This window comes from Notamacropus eugenii, chromosome 6 (assembly GCF_028372415.1).
Source record: "Notamacropus eugenii isolate mMacEug1 chromosome 6, mMacEug1.pri_v2, whole genome shotgun sequence".
Lineage (NCBI taxonomy): Eukaryota > Metazoa > Chordata > Mammalia > Diprotodontia > Macropodidae > Notamacropus > Notamacropus eugenii.
Genome location: NC_092877.1, coordinates 373092554 through 373116875, shown reverse-complemented (window position 1 = coordinate 373116875; position 24322 = coordinate 373092554). Strand labels below are relative to the sequence as shown.

The window sequence follows — 24322 nt, the reverse complement described above, 5'->3', positions numbered from 1 at the left end:
GGGTCACACAGCTAATAAGTGTCTGAGGCTGGATTTGAACTCATCCTCCTGATTCTAGGACCAATACTCTATCCATTGAACCATCTGGCTGCCTCTTAGAACTGGAATAGCAACCACCACTTAATTTTAAATCCTATTCTAAGAATTTCAATGATTTCTTTTCAAATGTGAATGGCTAACAAGGGAATTTTTACCTTAATAGTATTTTATTTTTTCCCAATTACATGTAAAGATGGTTTTCAACATTCACTTTTATAAGACTGAGTTTAAAATGTTTTTCTCGTTCCCCTTTCTGAAGAAGGCACGCAATCTGATACAGACCATACATGTACAATCATATTAAACATATTTCCACATTAGTCATGCAGTGAAAGAAGAATCAGAACAAAAGGGAAAAAACCATGAGGAAGAAAAAAGAGAAAATAGCGTGCTTTTGATCTGCATTCAGGCTTCATAATTCTTTCTCTGAATGTGGATAGCATATTCTATCTTAGAGTCTTCTGGAATTGTCTTAGAACACTGTACTGCTGAGAAGAGCTAAGTCTATCACAGTTGGTTATCACATGGTGTGGCTGTACTGTGTACAGTGTTCTCCTGCTTTTGCTCACTTCACTTGGCATCAGTTCATGTAAGTCTTTCCAGGTTTTTCTGAAGTATGCCTGCTTATCATTTTTATAGAACAATAGTATTCCATTACATACATATACGTAATATATATTATATATATTATGTATTATATATTATATACATATATCACATGTACATATGTATTATACATATGTATATATTTTATATATATCTCTCACAACTTATTCAGCCATTCCCCAATTGATGGAGATACCCTCAATTTCCAATTCTTGGCCACCACAAAAAAAAGAGTTGCTATAAATATTTTTGAACACATGGTCTTTTTCACATTTTTATGATCTCTTTGGGATATGGCCCTACTAGTGGTATTGCTGGGTCAAAGGGGATGTACAGCTTTATAGCCCTTTGGACATAGTTCCAAATTGCTCTCCAGATTGGTTGGATCAGTTCACAACTCCACCAACAGTACATTCATTAGTGTTCCTATTTTTCCCACATCTCTAATCTTTATCATTTTCTTTATCTGTCATATTAGCCAATCTGATAGATGTGAGTTGGTACCTCAGAGCTGTCTTAATTTTCATTTCTCTAATCAATACTGATTTACAGCATTTTTTCATATGTCTATAATGGCTTTAACTTCTTCATCTGAAAACTGCTTGTTCATATCCTTTGACCATTCATCAACAGGAGAATGACTTAAGTTCTTATAAATTTAACTCAGTTCTCTATATATTTTAGAAATGAGGCCTTTATCGGAGATAATGGCTGTAGAAGTTGTTTCCCAACTTTCTGCTTCCCTTCTAATCTTGGCTACACTGGCTTTGTGCAAAAGCTTTTTAATTTAATGTAATCAAAATAATCCATACTGCATTTCAAAATGCTTTCTATCTTCTGATAAATTCTTCCCTTCTCCATAGGCCTGACATGTAAACTATTCCTTACTGTTCTAATTTGCTTATGGTATCATCCTTTATGTCTAAATCATGTACCCATTTTTGACTTTATCTTGGTACATGGTATAAGGGGTTAGTCTAAACCTAGTTTCCGCCATACTATTTTCCAGTTTTCCCAACAGTTTTTGTCAAATAGTGAGTTCTTATCCCAGAAGCTAGAGTCTTTGGGTTTATCAAACAGTAGATTACTATAATCATTGATGACTGTTTCTTGTATACATAATCTATTTCACTGTTACTTTTAGCCAATAGCAAAAGCTTTTGATGAATGCTGCTTTATAATACAGTTTTAGATCTCGTACAGCTAGGCTACCTTCCCTTGCATTTCTTTTCATTAATTCCTTTGATATTCTTGACCTTTTGTTCTTCTAGATGAATTTATTTTTTTTAGTTGTGATTAAAAATAGGAAAAAGGAACTTCCTCCCTGGTTAGAGCTTGCATGCATGCTATATATATTTTTTATCATAAGCTGTATAAAAATTGAACTAAGATTTGAACCCAAATCTTCTGACTCCAAGTCCAGTACTCTTTCTGCCACCTCCTACTATCTTTCCTGTTGACTTATAATTGACTGACTTTACATCTCCTAAACAATCTAAACTCCAGTTGGCCTATAATTTAAGTATCCTGATACTAAATAATAGAAACATTATCGTAGATCTTGTCATCACTAGAACCATTCTAGTCCTAAAATATTGAATTCTAGGTCTCTCTTCTTAGACTATAAACTCTTCTCCTTTCATCTCTTCCATACCTTCATTTCTTCTAAACTATTCTTTTTCGTGACTTAGTTCTTCAACTGTTGCCTGTTTTCTCAATCTATTAGGCCCCCTTTCTGGATTCACTTGTCTTCTGTACCCTATTCATCTATTTCAATCATTTCCCTCCCAGCATCCTAGAACAACTGTATTCCTCCTTTCTCCATTTCTAAGATAGTTAGTGATTCTGAGGAGTCACAAAATGCAGCCCAATGGCTCTGGAACAAATTCATTCCATGTAACATTAAGTTAGTTCCCAAGACATCTATTCTTTTAAAAACATTATAAAAGGCAGATCAAAGAAAATGAAGACTAAGTAAGGTACGTGACCTGCTTTACTTTTACAATTTTTTTTAAAAGAATAGGTTCCTTGGGAACTAATCAAACTGATGTAGAAATGCTTTCCATATCGACATACCTCTGATTCATATCAATGAGCCTTAACAATTCAAAGTATAGTACAGGTTTAGAGCTAGAAGGGGCTCTAAGAGGCCAGTCTAATGAAGGCAACTGAGACCTAGAAAAGTTAAGTAACTTGCCCAAAGTTACAAAGGCAAGAAAAGGAACACCAGTGAACCATTAGTTATTTTCTTACGTTAGTTACATATAAAATGAAGTGGCTCAGTGTTCCAAAAGGTTTTTAAATTATGGAATTATTATAATCTCCACTCAGTTTTTGCCAGATAAACAGACTATAAGGGATACTTGGAAAAAAATCTTCATAAGATTCATTAATTAGGTATCATCAGGTAACAGTACTATGCAAAACAATATTTTCAATTCCACCTTGAATAAGTAAAACCAATATTCATTTGCAAAAGCAAAAGGTAACCATACCTTTTTTTAGATTTGTTTTTAATAATTAAACTTTCTTTTTATTGTGAACTTACAAATATTTCATTATACAAAGAACAAGAGGACAATCTAAGACAGCAGTATAAAACTCTAGACAGAAACAGATACCTGCCAGCATACTAACTTAGGAAAAAAACACAAATTAGCAATATCTATTTTCCATTTTATTTTTTCATTTATTTTGTTAAACATTTCCCAATTATATTTTAATCTAGTTTCAGTCTCACTAGGGAGTTTACCTCCATTGGGTTTGATATCTCTGGTCCATGACATTGTTATATAAACAGAACTTTGAATTTTTTTTTGTCTTCTTGTCTATTTTACCACAGAATCTAATATGAAATTATTTTTAGACACTACTCTTCATTATTTATCCTGTCTTCCAAATATTTTTACTGTAAAAACTGTATTAAAATGTTTTATTCATTTTAAAGCATATCACTGTCACTTCCCAAAGCTCTTTTTCTCCCAGCTCTAACTCCCCCTACCCCAACCAATAGCCCTGTCCCTTGTGACATAGTATCTTCTTTCTAAAGAAATTCCTAGAAGTCAAGTACATTAGTGATGCAAGGAGGCTAAGATAAAATGAGGCTTTGGCCTAGGCACTAACAATTGGAGAGAAAGGGTATTTCCTGGGGAGGGAGATTTTCTTCTCCCAGAAGTCTAAAGACATGGAAAACATGCAACTTTCCCTACCACTCCCCTACAAAAGTTAACCTACACTCATTCTACCTAAGCAACGCCAGGTCAACTGAAATGACACTGACCTCTGATTCTCTCACCCCCAAGAAGTCTGGTCTCTTTTGCCAGAGCTTGTGTGATCCATTAAGAATTTCTCTCTTTGGTAAGAATGAGGTCCACTGAAGTAAACCTTATTTCCTGTGTTTCAGAGACAACGGATCCTGAAGGGCCCTTTCTTCATGGGGAGTTCATGGTCAATGGAAACATTTCATGCTGCCCAGAACAACTCTGAAGTTCCTGACTCTCAGACTTTGTCCTCTACTTCCACTAGTCTCTATTCCAGACTGTTCCTTCTGCTGCTATGAACATCTCCAGGAATAATAAAAGATAGTTAAATGGCTTTGCCCCAGGTGAAAAAATTGCTGGTTTCATCTGTATATTGTTGCATTAAATTGAACTGATAATTCTATTAGCTATTTTATATATTCTTTAAAATTCTTCACAGAAAAATGTTTTTTAAAATAGTATCTTTTACTTATTTTTGAGGAAAACTTCAGCTGAAAACTTACTTTTAATTTGATCTCCCTAGTCTTTTTTCCTAGCATCATCTTTCATACAAATGTAGAAAACACAACTTAGACTTAAAATGGTATTTCATTATTTTTGAAAGCTAAAATAAACATCTTAGAATCTGAGAAACATAGTAGGCAGAAACTATAGCAAGCATAGTATCCCCTTCCGTCCCTCCACTACTACACACACATTTGTTAAATCAACTATACCTTTACTGGCTCTGTTGAAGGTGTATTTTCTGTTTTCTGATTTATACTGACAGGCCCATTTTCAGAACTGAAAAATAAGAACCATAAAGTTTTTGTATCAATACAACATATAAATCATATTCATTATAATTCAATTTGAAAATCAACAAGAATTTTGCCTACATATCTCTAAGATTCATTTAACACATATCCTATCAAGAAGACACTAATCTGAATTAATATCAACCTCACAAACAAGTTCAAAAGTATCAGCTTCAACCATATTTACTAGGCCATCCTATGTTTTACTGATCACCAATATCACAGAAATGATATAATAGAAGTGAGAAAGTAGTAGTCGTTAAAGATCTGGTATTTATTTCTAATTAAAATATGTATTTGTTTACACACTGATTCATTTTACATTTTAATGCTGGGACCCATGATGAGTGGCATGCTGAATGAATAAGATTGCAAATAAATACCATAAACATATAATAAATTTTCCTTCTGAAAAAAATTGCTACTGGGTCACCAAGTATGAAGAACATTTCCTTTTCTAATTATATTTTTTCATTTGTTCTTAAATTGTATGTATGTTTCATTCTTAACTCAAACAACAAATAAAATGAGCATTTCCATATGCATAGAAAACCAGGAGGATTATAAATGAAACTGCAAATCACTATTATGTAGCATTTTTTTTCCTTTGAAATACAAACTAAATCCGTTCTTTCCCCTACCACCCCCCATGTCCATGGTTCTTTTCAGACTTCCTTCTATTCTCTTTTGCCTACTTTGTAAAAAAATGATTCAATGACTTTTTTTTAAACACTATACATATATATATATATACTATACCTCCCTCTTCCTTCTATCCCCATATCCACAATGTAAAAAACACATCTGTAACAAATATGCCCAGTTAAAACAAGTTCCTCCATTGCCCACATGTGAAAATGTATGCCTTATTTTCAATCTTGAGTCCATCACCTCTGTCATGAAGGAGAGCACTATGCTTCATCACTGTTCCTCTGGAGACGTGGATGGCCTTTGAACAGATCAGAATCCTCAAGTCTTTCCACACTATTTTCCTTTACAATGCTGCTGGTATTGTATAAACTGTACTGATACTTTTCATGTCATTTTTCATCAGTTCATACAATTCTTCACAGCTTTCTACAAAAACATCTTTTTCTTCATTTCATAGGATACAATGATATTCCATTACCTATCACCTGCAAAAAAATGTTAGTTGCACTTCTTCTTTGCCTATGCTTATTACCTCAATTTCTTTTTCTTTTTGCATTACTACAGCTAGCCTTTCTAAACCTATTATCAAATAATAGTAGTGACATACATCCTCAGTTTTATCCCTAATCATATTGTAAAATCTTCTAGTCTTTCTCCATTACATATGACATTGGTGCTTGATTTATAATAATTAAGGCTTTCCAGGAAAAGGTCCACTTATTTCTGAGCAGGTCAATATTTTCAATAGAAATGGTTATTGAATTTTGATTTTTCTAAAAAAGCTTTAAAAAATATTTATTGATATTATCATGTGGTTTTTATAATTCTTGTTATTAACATGACTGATTACATGTATCACTTTCCCTATTTAGAATGAAACTTGCATTAATATTACAAATCTAACATGGTCATAGAGCTTAATCTTTTTAATGTGTTGGTGTAGCCTCTCTGATAATGTTTTCTTTACTATTTCTGCATTAATGCTTACTAGGAATACTAACCTATATATGTTTTCCTGTTTTGCCTTTCCTCAATTTAGATATCAAAATCATATTTGTATGACAGAAAGAAAATTTCTTCTTCCAATATTGGGTTACTTATAAGTTGGAATTTTTTTGTCTTCTTGTCTATTTTACCACAGAATCTAATATGAAATGATTTTTAGAAACTAATCTTCATTATTTATCCTCTGTCTTCCAAATATTTTTACTGTAACAACTATATTAAAATATTTTATTTTAAAGCATATCACTGTCACTTCCCAAGGCTTTTTTTCTCCCAGCTCCACCTCGCCCCACAACCAACAGACCTGTCCCTTGTGACAAAGTACCTTCTTGATAAGGAAATTCCTAGAAGACAAGTACATTAGTGATGCAAGGAGGCTAAGATAAAATGAGGCTTTGGTCTAGGCACTAACACTTCTATCATTTATCTATTTATAGATTAATAATCTATTGATAATTCTGTTCATCTTAATATTTTGTATTTCATAAATACTCATCCTCTTTAAGTCATCAGTTTGGTTGGCATATAATTAAACAAGGTAATTTCTGATAGTTTCCTTTCTTTCATCTTCAATTGCTATAAATTCTTTTTTCATTTTTAATACAATTTGGCTTTCTTTTTTTAAAAAAATACAATTAGTTATCAGTTTATCTATTTTGTTAATTTTTAAAATTTATTTATCAATTCAGTGTACTTCTTACTTTTGTTTTTGCTAGTCTTTGATTTTCAGGATTTCTATTTTAATGTTTAGTTTTTTGATTTATTGTTATTCTAGTTTTTTTAGTTGCACCCTCAATTCATTGATCTTTACATCTCTTTTGTTAATGAAAGTGTTCAGAGATACAATTTTTCTCCTAAAGATTGCTTTAGCTACATCCCAAAACTTGTGCCATGTTATCTCAATTATGTAATCTTTATTGATGCAATTTTCTTTTGTTCATAGTTGTTCTTTGATTCATCAATTCTTTAGAATTAAAATATTTGCTAATCAATTTTGATATTTTCATCAAAGGCCCTTTATTCATTACAATGTTGGCCCTTTATTAATTAAAATTCTATTTCACTGAGGTCTTTAATGGATGTTTAATATTTCTGTTTTTATACATTTGTTGGTGAATTTTTATGTTCCTCTTTTTGTAAAGGTGCTGTACACATCTAAGAAATATGTAAACTTCTTTCATTTCCCAGTCAATAATTATGGAGATTCATAATATCACAGGTTCTTAACTTCTTTCTTGTTTCATTGTTGCTAAGATTTGTCTAGGTCTGAAAGGAATCAACTGAAGTCCCTCACTATTATGAAATTACCATCTATTTTTTTCTCTCTAATTTAACTTACTTTTCCTTTTAGTATTTAGACACTATGCTGTTCAATGCCTACATGTTAAGTATTAATATTACTTTGCTATCTATTATTTATTTAAGCATGATATTGTTTCCTGACATCTCTTTTTAACTGTTGCTTTGTCTGAAATCATAGCTGCTTTTCTTGTATGAGTTATTGATGGATTGGTGGATTCTGTTTTTAACAGTAATCAATTCCAAAACCCTTCCATTTTAGAGGTGACTTTATCCCACTGACATTCAGTTATGTTTGTTAATCCTCTATTTCCCTTGATGTTGTCTTCTTGCATTATTCCTTTATTTATTTCCAATCATCTCTCTTTACTAGAAAGCAGAAGAGAATTTTAATAGCACTGATCTATAATTGAAGTAATATTTTCCTCTCTGCTGATACCTCCAATCCCCCAATTACAGGTTTTTACTCTCTTCCTTCCTTTCTTTCCCTTTTATTTTCCACTTCCCAATCTACTCTAGTATGCTAGTTTCTTTTGTTTATAACGATTCCCCTCTTCATCCTGTTCTGTTTTAAAACCTTCCTGAATCCCCTTCTATTTCCCACTGAGTTTAATTCACTTCTGTACCCAATTCTGTGTGTGAGCGCACACACATAATGGTCTAAGCTAAACCTTCTTTTGCTTCATTTCTCTCAGACATTTTTTCCTGAGGATCCAACTGGACTTGCTTCCTTGCACTCTTTCCTTCTGAGATCCCTTCCATAACATTTCTTCATTGTATCAAGCCTGTTCTTCAGTTTAATCTCATGTCCAGCCTCAAGCGATTGCATTAGGACTCTGTGCTTGGGCCCTGCTTGGTTCTGCAAACGATGACTAAGAATAGGTCCTGGTTGCCATAAGAATTCATGGTTGGTCTTAGGTCTGGCTTTTTCCTCCTCTGTCTCCTGTGCACAGTTCCAAACCCAGAGTTACTATTTCATGCTATAAACCTGACAGGAATCAACCAGATGTTGCTGCTTATGTTGGTAGCAGGTATTCTGCAATACCCCAAAGCACCTCTGCTTCCCAGGTGCTTTCCTAGGTCCTGAAAGAGGAGTGTGGTCCTTCTTCCTGCTCTGGGTCCATGAGCTTCTTTTTGCATACTCTGTCTTCTATTGATTCTGGCTTGTCTCTGCTTAATGATTCCAAAGGCATTCACTCCTGGAAGACCTTGCAAAGAAAACTTTATAGCTTTTTCTCTTCAGTTTTATTGCTCCTTCAGTTGCCTTTTTAGAGCTTTCCTGGGGCATCTGTGAGGAATCTGGGCTATTCCAGGTCCTAAGATACCCAATCTCAAGATCCTAAGATTCGATGTAGAAAAATCTTAACTTGTCCAATTCCTTAATTTTCTGCATATCTCTTGTATATGTTGAAATAACTTAGCAGATGTGATTAGTAGGCCACTGTCAGTAATTAGGGGGGAAAAGTAATTAGGGGGTGCAGATAAAGGAGTATGGAACTTGCAAGTAAGCCTGACTTTGTTTCCTGGCAAGATTATATAACATATTATTAACAGAAAACAGGAAGCAGTGATCACAAAGAGCGAGCATAGCTTCAACAAGAAGAGGTCGTGCTAGACTTCTATTTTCCTAACTCTATAACTAGAGTTGTAGATCAGGAAAATAATATCATTTTTACCTAGAATTCAGCAAATGACCAAGTCATTCATGCTATTCTTTTGGAAAACACAGAGACATTACAAATAATTAGATGCATTTGAATTCATAAAATGCCTAAAACATTATTAAGGTTTATTTCTATATTCATAATGAATAAGTAGAAGAAAGCTGAATGTATTCTAAACCATACCCTTATGTTTTATAGGAGTATATATGAGAGTTCATAGAAAAGATAAATATTCTAAAGGGGACAGGAAACTCTTCAGATCAGAATTCTGATAAATGCTCATTAATTTATGACACAAACCATTCTAATGAGGGATGTGAACATGTATCTAAAAAATGTAGTTTCATAAATAATTGACCAACTTAGATCTTAAAAAGACATGTCATGGAAACAGAAAAATTAAGTGTTTTCAATGACAGTAAAATGACTCTCAAGTTCAAGACTATTTTCCAGAATCATAACTGATGCTGTCAAAAGTTTTACCTTTTATCATTTAAAAAGCCTGGCAAAACACATTTACATCCTTAGATTTTTCACCTCATTGCCTTGAAATAGTCAACTAAGTTTTCTCTAGTGCTTGTTGAACCAAGGTAGTATCTGGAATTAGTTACGTACTGAATAATCAGAACAAGATGGAACTGTTAAGGCTAGTCTCTGTTTTAGAAGAAAATAATTTTTAAAATCAAAGTAAAGGAAATCATTTTTGTAGCCAAAAAGTAAATTAAAAGCATAAATTAGTCAGAATAACTCCAGCCACAACTTTAGAATATCACATTAACACAATACAAATATTGTGCAATATTTTCTTTATAGTATAATATACACATCATTGTTAAGCAAGATTCTTATCTGTCTATTTAAAACAATGAAACACTACAAACTTTACTATGACTTAACTTTTCTTCTGACTAATTTAGCATATAACAACAGTACTTGCTTCCAGCTAGGGCGTTTCCTACTTCCAAGTTCCATTTATGGGTTAGACAATAAAGGTCAGGGAGTTCAATTCTTACCTGACTTCTCCAAAATTAACAAGCTTAAAATTCAAATCGTTGTGATGCTTTTTATAAAAAGAAAAATACCACCACTGATTAGGTTATAACTATATTCTTAGAAACCACATTCCACTTTTTTCTTTTAAGTTCAAACCTGTAATTTTTTTTTACCTATATAACTTAGGAACCCCCTATGAGAAAACTCTCAACACCAACAGATGATCAACTGTTTCAAAATTTGTTTTCTTAGAGAGCTGCCTGAAGTACTGAGAATTTAAAGGTCAGTCACAGTCAATAAGCATTTGTTAAGCACCTGTCAGTGACTGGCACCAAACTAAGTGCAGGGGAAACAAAGACAAAAGAGAGTCACTATTCTCCAGAACTCAGAGTCAAATGAGGGAGATGACATGCAAACAGCTAAGTACAAACAAGGTACATACACAATAAATTGGAAAGAATGAAGGAACTAAAGTTAAGGGGATTAAGTTAAAGGATTCTTTTGGAAACTGGGATTTTAGCTGGTTCTTGAAGTAAGTCAGGGAAGATAGGAAGCAGAGATGAGGAGGAACATTCCAGGGATGGAGACAGCCAGTGAAAATGCCCAGAATCAGATGAGACTTTGTTGTTTAGGGAACAGCCGAGGAGGCCAGTGTGTTTGGATCAAAGAGTATTCAGTGATCAGAGGGTCTAAGACCAGAAAGGCAGGTGTGGGAAGGTTAGTTAGAAGGTCTTTGAATGCCAAAATGGGAGATTTTGTATTTGATCCTGAAAGGTAATTGGAAGCCACTGGAATTTACTGAATAGGAGGGTGACATGGTCAGAACTGCATTTTAGGAACATCAATCTGATAGTTGAGTGGAGGATGGACTAGAATGGGGAGACACTTGAAACAGGAAGACCAACAAGCAAGGTTAGATAAGAAGACGTGAGGATCATTAGCATAAAGATGGTTATTGAATCCCTGGGAGCCACTAAGACTGTCTAATGAAAGAATATAGAGGGAAAAAGGGACAGAAGCCTAAGGGACATGCACAGTTAGCAGGCAGTACAAAGATCTAGCAAAGGAGACAGAAACAGACAGGTTGATAGGTAAGAGAAGAACAGGAAAAAGCGAGGGAGGAGAGAGGAGAAAGAAAAAGAGAGAAGAACATATCAATACAGCAAGGATAATGATAAAGATTGCAGAAAGGATAAGGATTGAGAAAAGGACAGCAGATTTGGTAATCAGAAGGTCTCTCTCCTGACTTCCATTGGACAAGCTGGTGTACTACCCAAAAATGAAATTCCATCTCTGTCACTGCACAAATATTACTCCATTTCTAGAAGGCACTTTCTCCTCAGGTTTACTTCAAAGTGTAGAATAAGAAAGTTGACCCCCAAAAAGTCTACTTTTTAGCACGATTACAAATCGCTATTAACCTGATAGTGTATGTCCATTTTGTATGGAAAATCTTGAAATCATTTGTGTTATACTAAAGACTATCATGAAATTATCAAATAAAATTTCATTTCATTTCACTTTAATCTTTAATGTTTTCTAACACTTTTTTTGGATTGAAGGGAGGGCCCCAGAGGCAAAGACAAATACAAATGCTAGGTACTTATCATGTAATATGTAAATTCCATATATATTCACATTCTTTAGATTTATAATAGCCCAGGAACTGAGGCTATTCTAGCCACTTCATCTGGTTTGTGGATTTCTTGGCCTATTTAGTCTTACACAATCTTCACCTGGGTAGGTAAGTGGGTCAGGCCCTAACATTCAAAGGATTATAGAGAATAAAAGGTGAAAGTAACCTTGGAAACTATCTAGTCAACTCCTTCTATTTTAAAGATGCAAAAACTGAAGTGGATAAAGTTAAGTGTTTGTCTAAGGTCTTGGATGTAGTTAGTAGCAGGACTAGCTCAATAAATGGGGTACCAATACTTTTACTGCCTCCATCAGCCCACTGTGAGGCAAGCCTGTGGTGATTTCAAAAGTGCTAAATCAATGTGAGTGTTATCACTATCTTCCATACCACTACTTAGCACCTTCTGGCTTTATGCATCAGCGAAGGACTAAAGTAGAGAAGTTAATAGTGTTGTTAGCTTTTTTGTCTAGACACGTACGTGCAGCTGTGCTTGTACCAGTAGTGTTCAGTAATTGAACCATCTAACTAACAAGAACACTTTTTTGCCTGTGTTTTTTTTCTGCCAGGGCTGCCTTTAACATCTGACTAAATTATGGGCCCTGATTTGGATTTGGAAATCACTGGGTACTAAATACTGAAGAGGTTGTCATAAAATTGGTGGTATTATTATCATCATGTTACTGTTTGCTGATGATTAATGATCTGACAGTAAACTGATAAATCACTAAGAAGTCAAAATTACATATCTCAGTTTTTCTCATTTATCAAACGAGGATGTTGAACTAAATGACCTCTGAGGTTCCTTACAGATCTAAATCAATAACGCTACAAAGAACCCAAGCTGGAGGTAGAGTCAAGATGGTGGAGTTGAAAGGCACATATACTCCAACGCTTACCCCACAGCCCACAAAATACCTATAAAAAATGACTCTCGACAAATTAGCAGCAGAAGCCACAGAACAACAGAGTGAAACAGGTTTCCAGACAAAGGCAACCTGAACAGGAAAGGTCTAACTCACAGGATGCTGAGCAGAGCAGAGCCTAGCTCTGGCCATGAGGCACAGGGAGGAACAGGGTCTGAACAGACTGTCAGGGCAGAATTCCCAGCAGGGACAGTCCCAGATCACTCAACCCATAAGAGACAAAGAAAGTTCCAAAGGTCAGTGTGAGAGGGCAGCTGGGTAAGAGGGGAGCAGGGTCCTCCCAGCACTGGCAGCAGAGGGAGCGGCAGCAGCACCAGCAGCAAGCAGCAGGCAGCTACAGTGGTCATGAAAGCAGCCTGGGTCTATTGTCCAGGTAGCTCAGCTTAAAGCCTCCGGGGGAATTGAGTAGCTGAACTGAATGAACTTCAGGCCTCAGTGGTGGCCCGCCCCCCATCCAAAGCCCCTTAGGGAATTGAGGAGCTCATCTGAATCTCAGCCTTAAGCACTGTACTGGAGGGAGGAGGCACACTAGGACCCTCCTCTTGACAAAGGATTCAGAAGTCAAATAACTAATTGGCTGGGAAAATGCCCAAAAAAGGGAAAAAAAATAAGATCATGGATGGTTACTTTCCTGGTGAAAAGATGTCTCCGTCCATCCTTTTGGATGAGGAAGAACAAGGCATACTATCAGAGGAAGTCAAGGCTTCTGCCTCTAGTACCTCCAAAATGAATATGAAATGGGTTCAAGCCATACAAGAGCTTGAAAAGTGAGTCAGCAGCTTGCTAAAGGAGAACCAAAAAAATGCTGAGGAAAATAACACCTTTAATAAGAGGCTAACTCAACTGGAAAAAGAGGTTCAAAAAGCCAATGAGGAGAAGGAGGTTTTAAAAACCAGAATTAGCAAAATGGAAAAGAACTTTCAAAAGCTCACTGAACAAAGTAGTTCTTTAAAAGAGAGACAGGAGTTCAGGGAAGTTAACGACTATGAAATAAACCAAGAAGTTACAAAACAAAACCAAAAGACTGAAAAAATAGAAGATAATGTGAAACATCTCATTGGAAAAACTGACCTGGAAAATAGATCCAGGAGAGACAATTTAAAAATTATGGGATTACCTGAAAATCATGATCAAAAAAAGAGCCTAGCCATTATCTTTCATGAAATTATCAAGGAAAATTGCCCTGACATTCTAGAACCAGAGGACAAAATAAATATTGAAAGAATCCACTGATAACCCTCTGAAAGAGACCCAAAAAGAGAAACTCCTAGGAATACTGTGGCCAAATTTCAGAGTTCCCGGGTCAAGGGGAAAATATTGCAAGCAGCTAGAAAGAAACAAGTCAAGTATTGTGAAAATACAATCAAGATAACACATAATCTGGCAGTTTCCACATTAAGGAATAGAAGGGCTTGGAATAGGATATTCCAGAAGTCAAAGGAACTGGGATTAAAACCAAGAATCACCTACCCAGAAAAAATGAGTATAATACTTCAAGGAAATAAATGGTCATTCAATGATATAGAGGACTTTCAAGCATTCATGATGAAAAGAGCAAAACTGAATAGAAAATGTGACTTTCAAACATAAGAATCAAGTGAAGCATGAAAAGGTAAACAGAAAAGAGAAATCATAAAGGACTTTCTAAAGCTGAACTATTTACATTCCTACATGTAAAGATAATATTTGTAACTCTTGAGTCTTTTCTCAGCATTTGAGTAGGTGGAGGGATTATGCACACACACGCACGCACATACACACACATATATACAGTGCTGTACCCATAAAAAAACAAAATAAAATTAAGGAGAGAGAGAGAGGAGGAGAAAGAGAGAACTGGAATGGGGCTGGCTATCACTCATAAAAGAGGTAAGAAAAATCTTGTTCAATGGAGGACAAAAGGGAGGAGGTGAGAGGGGAAAAGTGAAGCTTACTCTCCTCACATACAGCTTAAGGAGGGAATAACATGCTCAGTAAATTTGGTATGAAAATCTATCTTACACTACAGGGAAGTAGGGGAGAAGGGGACAAGTGGGGCAAAGGGGATGATAGAAGGGAGGACAAATGGGAGAAGGGAGTAACTAGAAGTAAACACTTTTGGCAAGGGACAAGGTCAAATGAGAGAATAGGAAAAAAGAGGGGGACAGAGCAGGATGGAGGGCAATATAGTTAGTCTTACACAACATGACTATTATGGAAGTTTTTTGCAAAATGACACATATATAGCCTGTATTGAATTGCCTACCTTCTCAGTGGGGATAGGGAGGGAGGGAGGGAGAGAAGTTGGAATTGAAAGTATTAGAAATGACTGTTGAGAATTATTATTGCATATAACTGGGAACTAAGAAATACAGGCAATGGGATATAGAAATTTATCTTGCCCTACAAGAAAAAAGAGAAGATAGGGATAAGGGAAGGGTGAAGTGTGACAGAAGGAAGGATACAATGAGGAAAGGGGTAATCAGAATGCAAGGTATTATGGGGTGGGAGGAGGGGAGAAATGGGGAGAAAAATTGGAACTCAAAATTTTGTGGAAATGAATGTCAAAATCTAAAAATAAATAAATTTTAAAAAAAAGAACCCAAGTCACTTTCTATCTGTTTCTACCTTTCCTCACCTCCAAAACTTAAGTGTCCAGGCTCAGGTTACCCCACTACCTCACTACTTAAGTTGTAGCAACTTGTCCTGGACCATGAACCTCATAACCAACCACTCATTTCCATCATTAACATTTTGGCAGAAATCACTGTATATATTTACTTGCATTCATGTTTGTAAATACATGCAGAAAATTCATGAAGTTAGATGACAATGTTAAGAATATAAAATGATGTGCAGACAGAGGTCTTTTGGGATAACAGAGCTTGACACATGTAAGATTCTTGAATTTAGCACAAAAAGAATAATCATTAAGCAAGACACTAAAAATGATACATGGAGGTTAAAGACATAAGGCTATCTAGGTTAAATAAGGAAAAGTATTTGATCATTTATTTTCAAGGGAAAAATATACTCTATATTCAGTATATACGATAACAAAAAACTGCTGTTCACCTCACTAGTATGTTAGTATTCTCATTTGTATCTCATCCCCCTTATAAAATTGTGAACTTGATGTCCTCATGGAGGACATTATCTGAATAGTGCTTTTGCATCAAGTCTGGTATACTGTTAACAGATGTTTTCTGAATGAATGCTGAATTCAGCAATATTAGATGAATACTGTACAAATAAGACACTGATTTTAATCACCAGGTCCATGAAACATGGAAAAATAATTTAGAGGTGGAATAACTCCATCCATTTAGGGTCTGTAGGGAAGTATATGGAATTGAAGTCAATCTCACTAATTAATCTATGGGGAGATTCAGGCAGAATATATAAACCAGTTCTGCATAGTTTTATGAAGTGAACATAACAGATTCACAAGTTAAAGAATTAAACAAGCAAGCTGAGGTCCATGCCCACACTGGCTTCAAGCAAGTTACAAATTATGAATCAGTTTCTTTACAGATAAAAGATGAATAATGGCTGCCACTGGATTTTAGTAAAGTGCATTGTCCTTCAGTAAAGTACAAACATCCTTCTATGAATGGTACATGTAGAAACAAAAGCATTTAAGTAGAAGGTGGCTTTGAAGCAAAACAATTCATTAACTAACAGAAGGGAATTGTATTGTTTCTCTGTTCTTCCTTTGGTCTAATACAGTTTAACTAATGGGCTAGTAAAAATAGAAGTACTCAGCCTATTTAGCAAATGACCAAGTCTGTGTATTTTTGTGTATTTTTAAGACAACTGGAGTAACTGGTTCCCTATAATACTATGCCATGTTACTTATATACTGTTGCATACATGTAACATATATACATATATACTGTTGCAATAGGGATGTGTATTGTATCCTGGCATTTGATCTATATATGTGGTTACTGAACATAATTCAGTAATAATATGCATTGTCATACTGCATGTGACTTTTTTCTTATATTTGCAATGCTGTCATATATACTATGTTAGTTGCATGTTCAATGGCCAGATGCAGTTCTAACATCAATCCCACGCTAGGTACTTCTATATGTACTACACTGGTTGGGATGATTGCCTGTGACTATGTCATATGCCAATTTATGCTGATTATGATGTATGATGCAATTTATTACGAGTTTTGAAATGTGTTACTCCAGGAAGAAGACAGGAAGATAGCAAGGTTTTTACTGGCCAGAATACAACACTAAAGTCACGGTTTTCCTTTGTGTGCTTTGTTATATTCTGGCCAGTGAAACTCCTCACAAACGGTAATACACACACACACACACACACACACACACACACACACATTGCTAGCACACTCAATTCAACTATTTATTAAGTACTCACTATATGTACTAGGCACTGGGGATACACAGACAAAAATTGGATACTCCCTACTCTTAAAGTAGGGAAAGCAAGTGTATGAGTAAATAAACACAAACTACATAAAACGCGGAAGAAAGTACTGTTAATAAAGAGAACTAACAACAGGGGAGATCAGGAGAGACTTCATGTATCAACTGATAGCACAGTTATACTTTGAAAAAATCTAGGAACTACACAGATATGGCCTATACTGAATCGCTTGCCTTCCCAAAGGGAATGGGTAGGGAGGGAGGGATGAAGAGAAGTTGGAACTCAAAGTTTTAGGAACAACTGTCGAGTACTGTTCTTGCTACTAGGGAACAAGAAATACAGGTAATGGGGTATAGAAAGTTATCTGGCCCTACAGGACAAAAGAGAAGATAGGGACAAGGAAAGGGAGGGATGATAGAAGAGAGGGCAGATTGGTGATAGGGGCAATTAGAACGCTGGGTGTTTTGGGGTGGGGGGAGGGGACAAATGGGGAGAAAATTTGGAAGCCAAAATTTTGTGAAAATGAATGTTAAAAGTTAAATAAATAAATTTAAAAAAAAAGAAAGGAAAAAATCTAGGGAACACAGGAAGTGGATACAAGGAAGGAGAACTTTCTAAACATAAAGGCAAGGAGGTGAGATTTTTTTTTCCTACCATGTAGTAGGAAATAGCTAACAGGCTAGTTTAACTATCAAAGGTTCCCAAAGAGTGGTACTGCCCCATATACTTGCTTTTCTTTTTCTTCAAAGGCTATTAAGAACCATCATATATGGAATTTACTAGGTCCTCAAGTTTAATCTTAACACTATGACTTTTCAATCACAAATAAAATGTTTAAAATTAAATCAAAATGTTTTAAAGAAAAAAATATACAAATACTGTGACGTGCATCACAAATGACAGAGGTGTTATCTTTCCTTGACTAAGAAGCTTTTCCATCCCTTTTCACACTATGCCTTCACACTGTGGAATTCTTAGTTATTTTGGGAAAAGGTAGAGAGGTCAAAAGATATATAAAAAGATTATAAAAATAAAGACTACTGCACAAGATACATTTCTTTATTTCATCAAAAATCTTTCAACTTACTGATCTCATTTCATAAAAATCAGTAGGATCAAAACCTAAGGAAACAAATATACCAATGAGATTTTTTCCCCTAAAAATGATTAAAATGTCACATTACACAATAAACCTAACTTACCCAAAACTTAAGTGTTGGCACAATCATGGACTATTTATATTACAATATATATGAAGTACTGCTATATGTCAATTTTTTAAGATGCCTTCTAAATTCAGGAAATTGAATTAAAACTCCTCACTTTATAAAAGTATTTTGCTACTTACTAGAGGCATGCCAAGTAGGAAACTTCGTTCAAAATCCTTTCTAATTCTAACTCCCTTCTGAGGAGTCTTCTCTATTGGGTATCTCTCTTCATGTACAACTTGGAAGTAGTTCAGGGTATTTAGAACTGAAAGGGAACTTAGAAACCAGCTACTCAATCCTCTTCATTAAACAGATGGAAAAACTGAGGCTCAAAGAGTTCACATGATCTGTCCAAAATCTTATAGCAAACAGCAGAAGCAGGAGTCTATGGTTGACTTGTAACATCAGCTCTGATTACAAACAGAGACCATGCCTAATTATTTTAAGTTCAGATCAGGGGTTCTTATCCAATGTTATTGTCACGGACCACTTTAGCAGTCTAGAGAAGTTTTTGGACTCCTCATAGCAACGTTTTTAAATGCGTAAAATAAGATTATAAAGGAATCAAATTATACTAAAATATAGCTATCAAAATATTTCTCTGAAAAATAAGTTCATGGACAACAGATTAAAAACCCGTGGACTAGTGACCAATACATATGCCCAGGATTCAAATATTAATAATTGATGGTCCTGATACTTTAACATACTCAACCATACACAGCTACTAAATAAATGGAAATGTTTCTTTTACTAACAAAAAGAAAATAAAAATTATCCCTCCGCTGCAATGAAAATAAATGCATTTCATGATAGAGTACATCACCAGGATTTCAGAAATCTTTTGGAATATGAAATCTTAAAAGTAGATACTTTCCTATATTGGTCTAGGATTCTTCAAATCTGTAGAAACAGGAGCAAAAGACAAGGAGAAGTAGGATCATGATGCATGGACTCAGTTCTTATTCTGATTCTCTTTTATTTAGGTGACAGAGTGGAAGAACAAATGGAGATGTGGGATGTTAGCAAACTATTAACACTCTAGTCTCACCTCCCTTAATTACCTAAATCAACTATGTAATTCATGCTGAGAAAAAGTCCTATATATTATATTACTCAATTTAGGTTGTCTTTTGTAACATTTCACATGGCTCTCCTTAAGTAACAGGAACACAAGGGAAAAAAAGAAATATTCACTGTAGAATACTGTATCAAATATATCATGGTGGGTCTCTTTTGGAATATAGTCTCAATTCTTTTCCTTAGTTAAAGTCTTCGGCAAAAAAACACTAAGAGGCCAATTCCTAAAATAATACATCTCTCTGGGGGCTATTGAAATCCCTAGGGCATGCCACTTCTAAGGGTATGAACTGATAGTCTAACAAGAAAAGTAAGTGAATTTTCCTCAGTTAGATTAGTTGATCAATCCTACCCTCCCTACTTCAGTTCCAAATCAGTGGAAATATAATCACTCACAAGCATAAACAGTTTCTCTACCTTTGTCCCTACACCCACATCCAACATACCTCTAAAGTGGCTTTGTTTGGAAAACTATTACTGAATCTGACACTTTGGTACTCCAAGCTCCACCTCAGCACAAGGGAAGATCCAGATTTATCATTGTAATTATCTTTAACATACAAGGCATTATCTACTGAACACAGCATTTTCATTTTGAAAAAATACCCCAAAATATTAAGTCTGTGGAAAACCAAAGACATTTACATAAAATTGACCAAAACTATTAAGGATTGAGACCTTCACTCAGAAGATGTTCCTTTCGTCTTGAAATAAGAAAACATCGTGACAAAAATTGCAATCCCTTGTACATCTTGTTAAAATCACTAAATCGTATTATCATTACATACAGTACTACTAAGGGACCCCATTTGTTTCATTAAACTCTTAATTAAGACTTTGGCCCTTCAGATCTCATTACTGAAAGGAAACTTGGAGTTAATTTATTTTTTTTAAATGTCTTTCCCATCTTCACCAAACCTCTTTGAAAAGTGGTAATGGAAAACTGTTAGCTCCTGATTTAAGACGAAAACAAAATGAACAGGCACATAATATGCACGTGATTAAAATTAGCAGTATAAAAAAATCCCAGCCTTTGCCTGTAGATAAAGAGGAAGAGAAAAGAGGTAGTGGGGGGAAGACAGGGCACAAGGAGAATTAGCTCATGCAAGAAGGGAGGTGATTTGAGAAGTCCCTCAAAAGCCAACCTCAAATCTGCTAGGAAGACATTTCTTTGCAGTTCTACTTACTGCCTTTAAAGCATGGACCTTCCATCCCTATCTCTGAATAAAATTACCAGGTCAGAAATATAATCTTCACATACTTCCATAGAACTCTCAAGTGGTAGTCTGAACACCCTTAAATATTATCAGTTTCACACTTTTGCAGAAATGACAAGGATCATTCTAAAAAACTTTCATCATCATGCCTTACTTCATATAGTAACAACAATATTAACTAATGCACAGCATAGTGACAGTGTTAAAATACTATTTAAAAAAGAAAGTGAAGAGGAATGCATGGTCATATAAGCACACTGCTTAAGAAGTTTGAGTTAAGCTTTTTAAAATATGAACAATCAGTTAAAGCCGAACCTCTCAACTCTCACCAGCCAACAGTGACAAAAATACCTTAAGCACCCTATGAGAAACAGTGAATTGTAACAGTACAGTCAAACTTTTAGGAGCTCAATCTTTGTTTCATTGACAATTAAATTCAGTATAATTTCACCTGTGTTACTAATAGGGAAACTGTAACCAAAAACTGAAAACTTAGAAACTAAGCAGGAGTGGATCACAGGTAACTTCCATTTCTCTCACTGATCATTAAGTACTGTATCCTGTGGCAAATGAAGCCTCCTACATTATGTATGGATTTTTTTCTACTAATTTTCTAGCTTATGACAGCAATGGGGGAGAAGAGAAGGAGAAGATGGAGAGGGTAACTTATTAATCAAAAGTTTCAAAGTGACGGGTGTGTTTGTTTTCAGATTTTTTAAGTTTCCTTGAGGATGGAATGGATTCAAGGAAGTCTATTTTAGTGACAGCAGGTCGGTGGGACTGGGGATCGCTGAGAGAGCAGAGGGGCCCACGGGCCGAGAGCCCCAACTTCTGGAAGGACTCGGGAGCCCTAGGCAGCTGACTGCCCAAGTGTGGTCAGGAGGCACCCAGCTAACGCTTAGGAATCCGGCCCCTGGCGGGTTCTCTGGCCACAGGGGGAGGCTGGGCGAAGTCCTCAGGACTCAGTCTCCCACTTGTGGGAGTCAGGAAGATTTGGACAATGAAAGTAACAGGATGCTCCCTGGTCCCGGTCTGAACGCCCCGCCCCGCCCGAGCCCTTCGGCCTCAAGCCCAGGGGCCACCCCGGCCACCTCCTCCCCAGCTCGGGACCCTTTCTAGGTTTCAACGGACAACCGCTTCCCATTAGAACCTGCAGGGCTGGGGGGGAAGTGACTTGGGCCCGAGGACTTGGAGAAGTGTGAGTGTGTGTGAATGTGAGTGTGTGTGTGTGTGTGTGTGTGTGGGTGTGTGTGTCCGGGGGCCTGGGACAAGACCGGGAAAGGAGACGGTGTCCAAGTTTAGAAAGCCCCCGGGAGTTGGGGGAAGCGGGAGGGGGCTTAACGGTCGCGAGCTCCGGCAGGAACCGTCTCCAGACGTGCGGGGCAGAGGCGGGGCTGGGGGGGGGAGGTCCAGCGGCGGGGGCAGCGGCCGGGCAGGGGGGTCCAGCGGCGGGGCAGCGGCCGGGCAGGGGGGTCCAGCGGCGGGGACAGCGGCCGGGCAGGGGGGTCCAGCGGCGGGGCAGCGGCGGGCCCGGCCCGGGGCCCGGGAGCGTAAGCCGCAGCTAACTTTGCGGGCGGGCCAGCGCCGCGTCTGGGCGGCTGGAGCCCGGGCCAGAGCCGCCCCGCCGGGTCCCCCACCCCCACCCCGTCGCCCCGGTCACCCCCGCCTACCTGAGGGCGCCTCCAGCCGGGGGCTGGCTCACCGCCGGCTTCTCCTCCTCTTCGTCCCGGGGCGGGCTTCGAGGAGCGAAGAACCGGGAGAAGCTGGGCCAGGAGGAGCCGGCCCTCCTCCGGCCGCCGCCGGACATCTCCGCGGGGGGAGAAGCGGCCGCCTGCCCCGAGCAGCGGGGGAGAGGAGTGAGAGACCGGCCGGCGCGCGCGGCGCCCCTCGCGGACCCCGGGGGCGCGGGACCCCGGGCCGGGGCGGGCCCGAGCGGGGCGGGGCGGACCGGGACTGCCCGGGCTCCCTCGGGGCTCGCGGCGCGACTTTCAATCCATTCCCAGGGACTAGCGTGGCGGGAGAGACGGGCCGGGGCTGGGGCTGGAGCAGGAGCTGGAGTGCGGGGCGAGCCAGCCAGCAGCAGCCGCGCCCCAGCCCGCCCCGGCCCGGGAGGAGCCAGAGGTGCCGGCACCGCCCCCAGCCCAGGGAGCGGGGCGCCCGGGCGGCCCCGAGCCCGCCCAGCCCGGCCCCGAGCCCGCCTCTCCGAGCCCGCCTCTCCCCGCCGCTGGTAACCTGGATCACCTGGACGGGCTGTGCCCACCTGCCGGCCGCACCTCCAGCCCTCTGTCTCGGAGGGGCCGGGCTAACATCTGTACTTCATCTGAAGGGCAGGCTCAGGCCCCTCCCAGGGGCAAGCTTGTTACTGATTACTCGGGGAGGGTCACCCCACTCCGGCGAGGTTTCCCCAGCTGGTCCAGGGAAACTTTCATATCTAGACACATAAGGTAACCAGGGAGACGTGTGCGTTATATATCTAACATGGGTGCATGTGTATAATATACATAGGTATTACCCACACAACAAATGCAGTGCAAATCAAACACTGAATAAGAGCCTACTGCAAAAAAAAGTTTTAAATTAAATTTTAAAGAAAAAGAACCTATTGTGACCAAAACTTTGCGCTAAGTACTGGGGAAATACAAAGTTGCACCAGTTTTTACATGAACCAAGGGAGGACTCAAGGTCACCTTCCCCACCCCCACCCCCACATTTGTGCAGTCCACATGGCCCATAGTGCCACAAAAAAAGCCACGTCCAATTTTGCTCTTTGATGACATGCTCCATGCGTGGGAGCTTCTCTGTAAGGGTCTAGCATTGAGTGGCTCCTTGGTGGTGGCCCCCTGTCTGGTATATGCTATTTTGCTGAGGTGGAAGAATGTCACCAGGCAGCTTCCAGTCTGGGTCCCACTCCAAGCTCCTGTCCATCAGTCAGGCAACTAGATTTATTAAACACCATGCCTTAGGCCTTGTGCTAAGTGCTGGGGTAATGAAAGGCAAAAAGCAGTTTGTGCTCTCAGGAAACTCCAAGTCTAATGAGTTTGTGACTCCTGTCTAGGGTCTATGTGAATGTGGCAAAGGCCTCATTGAAGGCTTAGATGTGACTGTAGCTCTATCTCAGGCCCTCCTGGTATTTCCAAGTCTTTATTGTGTACTCTTTGTATCTTGTTCTAGTCCATTGAGAAATGTTGTCTGGACCAGGGAACCTTGCAGCCTGTATGCCTCCAGTCAGGCTGGTGAGCTTCAAGAGCTTCCATTTAACTCTTCCTCTGTTGGGGGTGTAAGCTCAGTTTCATGTGGACAGTCTTGGGCAGGTAAAAGTGAGGACTTCTAAACCTTAGAGTTCTCATGAGGCCCCCCAGGGAACAGCTGGGAATTGAGGTGTGAGACCCGGGCTATCTCGTGCATTTCCGCCTCTTCCTGTGGGAAACTTGCTGGGGAGAGCATCCCACCCTTGAGATTAATCCATGGTCTGAGCACACCTGTTGTTGTCTAGCTAAGGGCTGAGAGCAGGCACGGTATTCGGGTGCAAACTATTCGGCGGGAGAGCTTAAGTAGGGT

General features: G+C 38.1%; 1 protein-coding gene across 1 annotated transcript in view; it reads right to left on the bottom strand.

Annotated features, from left to right (window-relative positions):
* Positions 1–22663, bottom strand: part of CRYBG3 (crystallin beta-gamma domain containing 3) — a 150584-nt gene extending 127921 nt beyond the window's left edge. Inside the window, exons 1-2 of the mRNA XM_072618684.1 lie at positions 22435–22663; positions 4622–4688 (exon numbers count right to left, since the gene is read on the bottom strand). Of these exons, the coding sequence (XP_072474785.1) occupies positions 4622–4688; positions 22435–22571 (204 nt within the window). The 5' untranslated portion in view covers positions 22572–22663. The remainder of the gene's footprint in view (positions 1–4621; positions 4689–22434) is intronic.
* Between the last annotated feature and the right edge of the window lie 1659 nt (positions 22664–24322).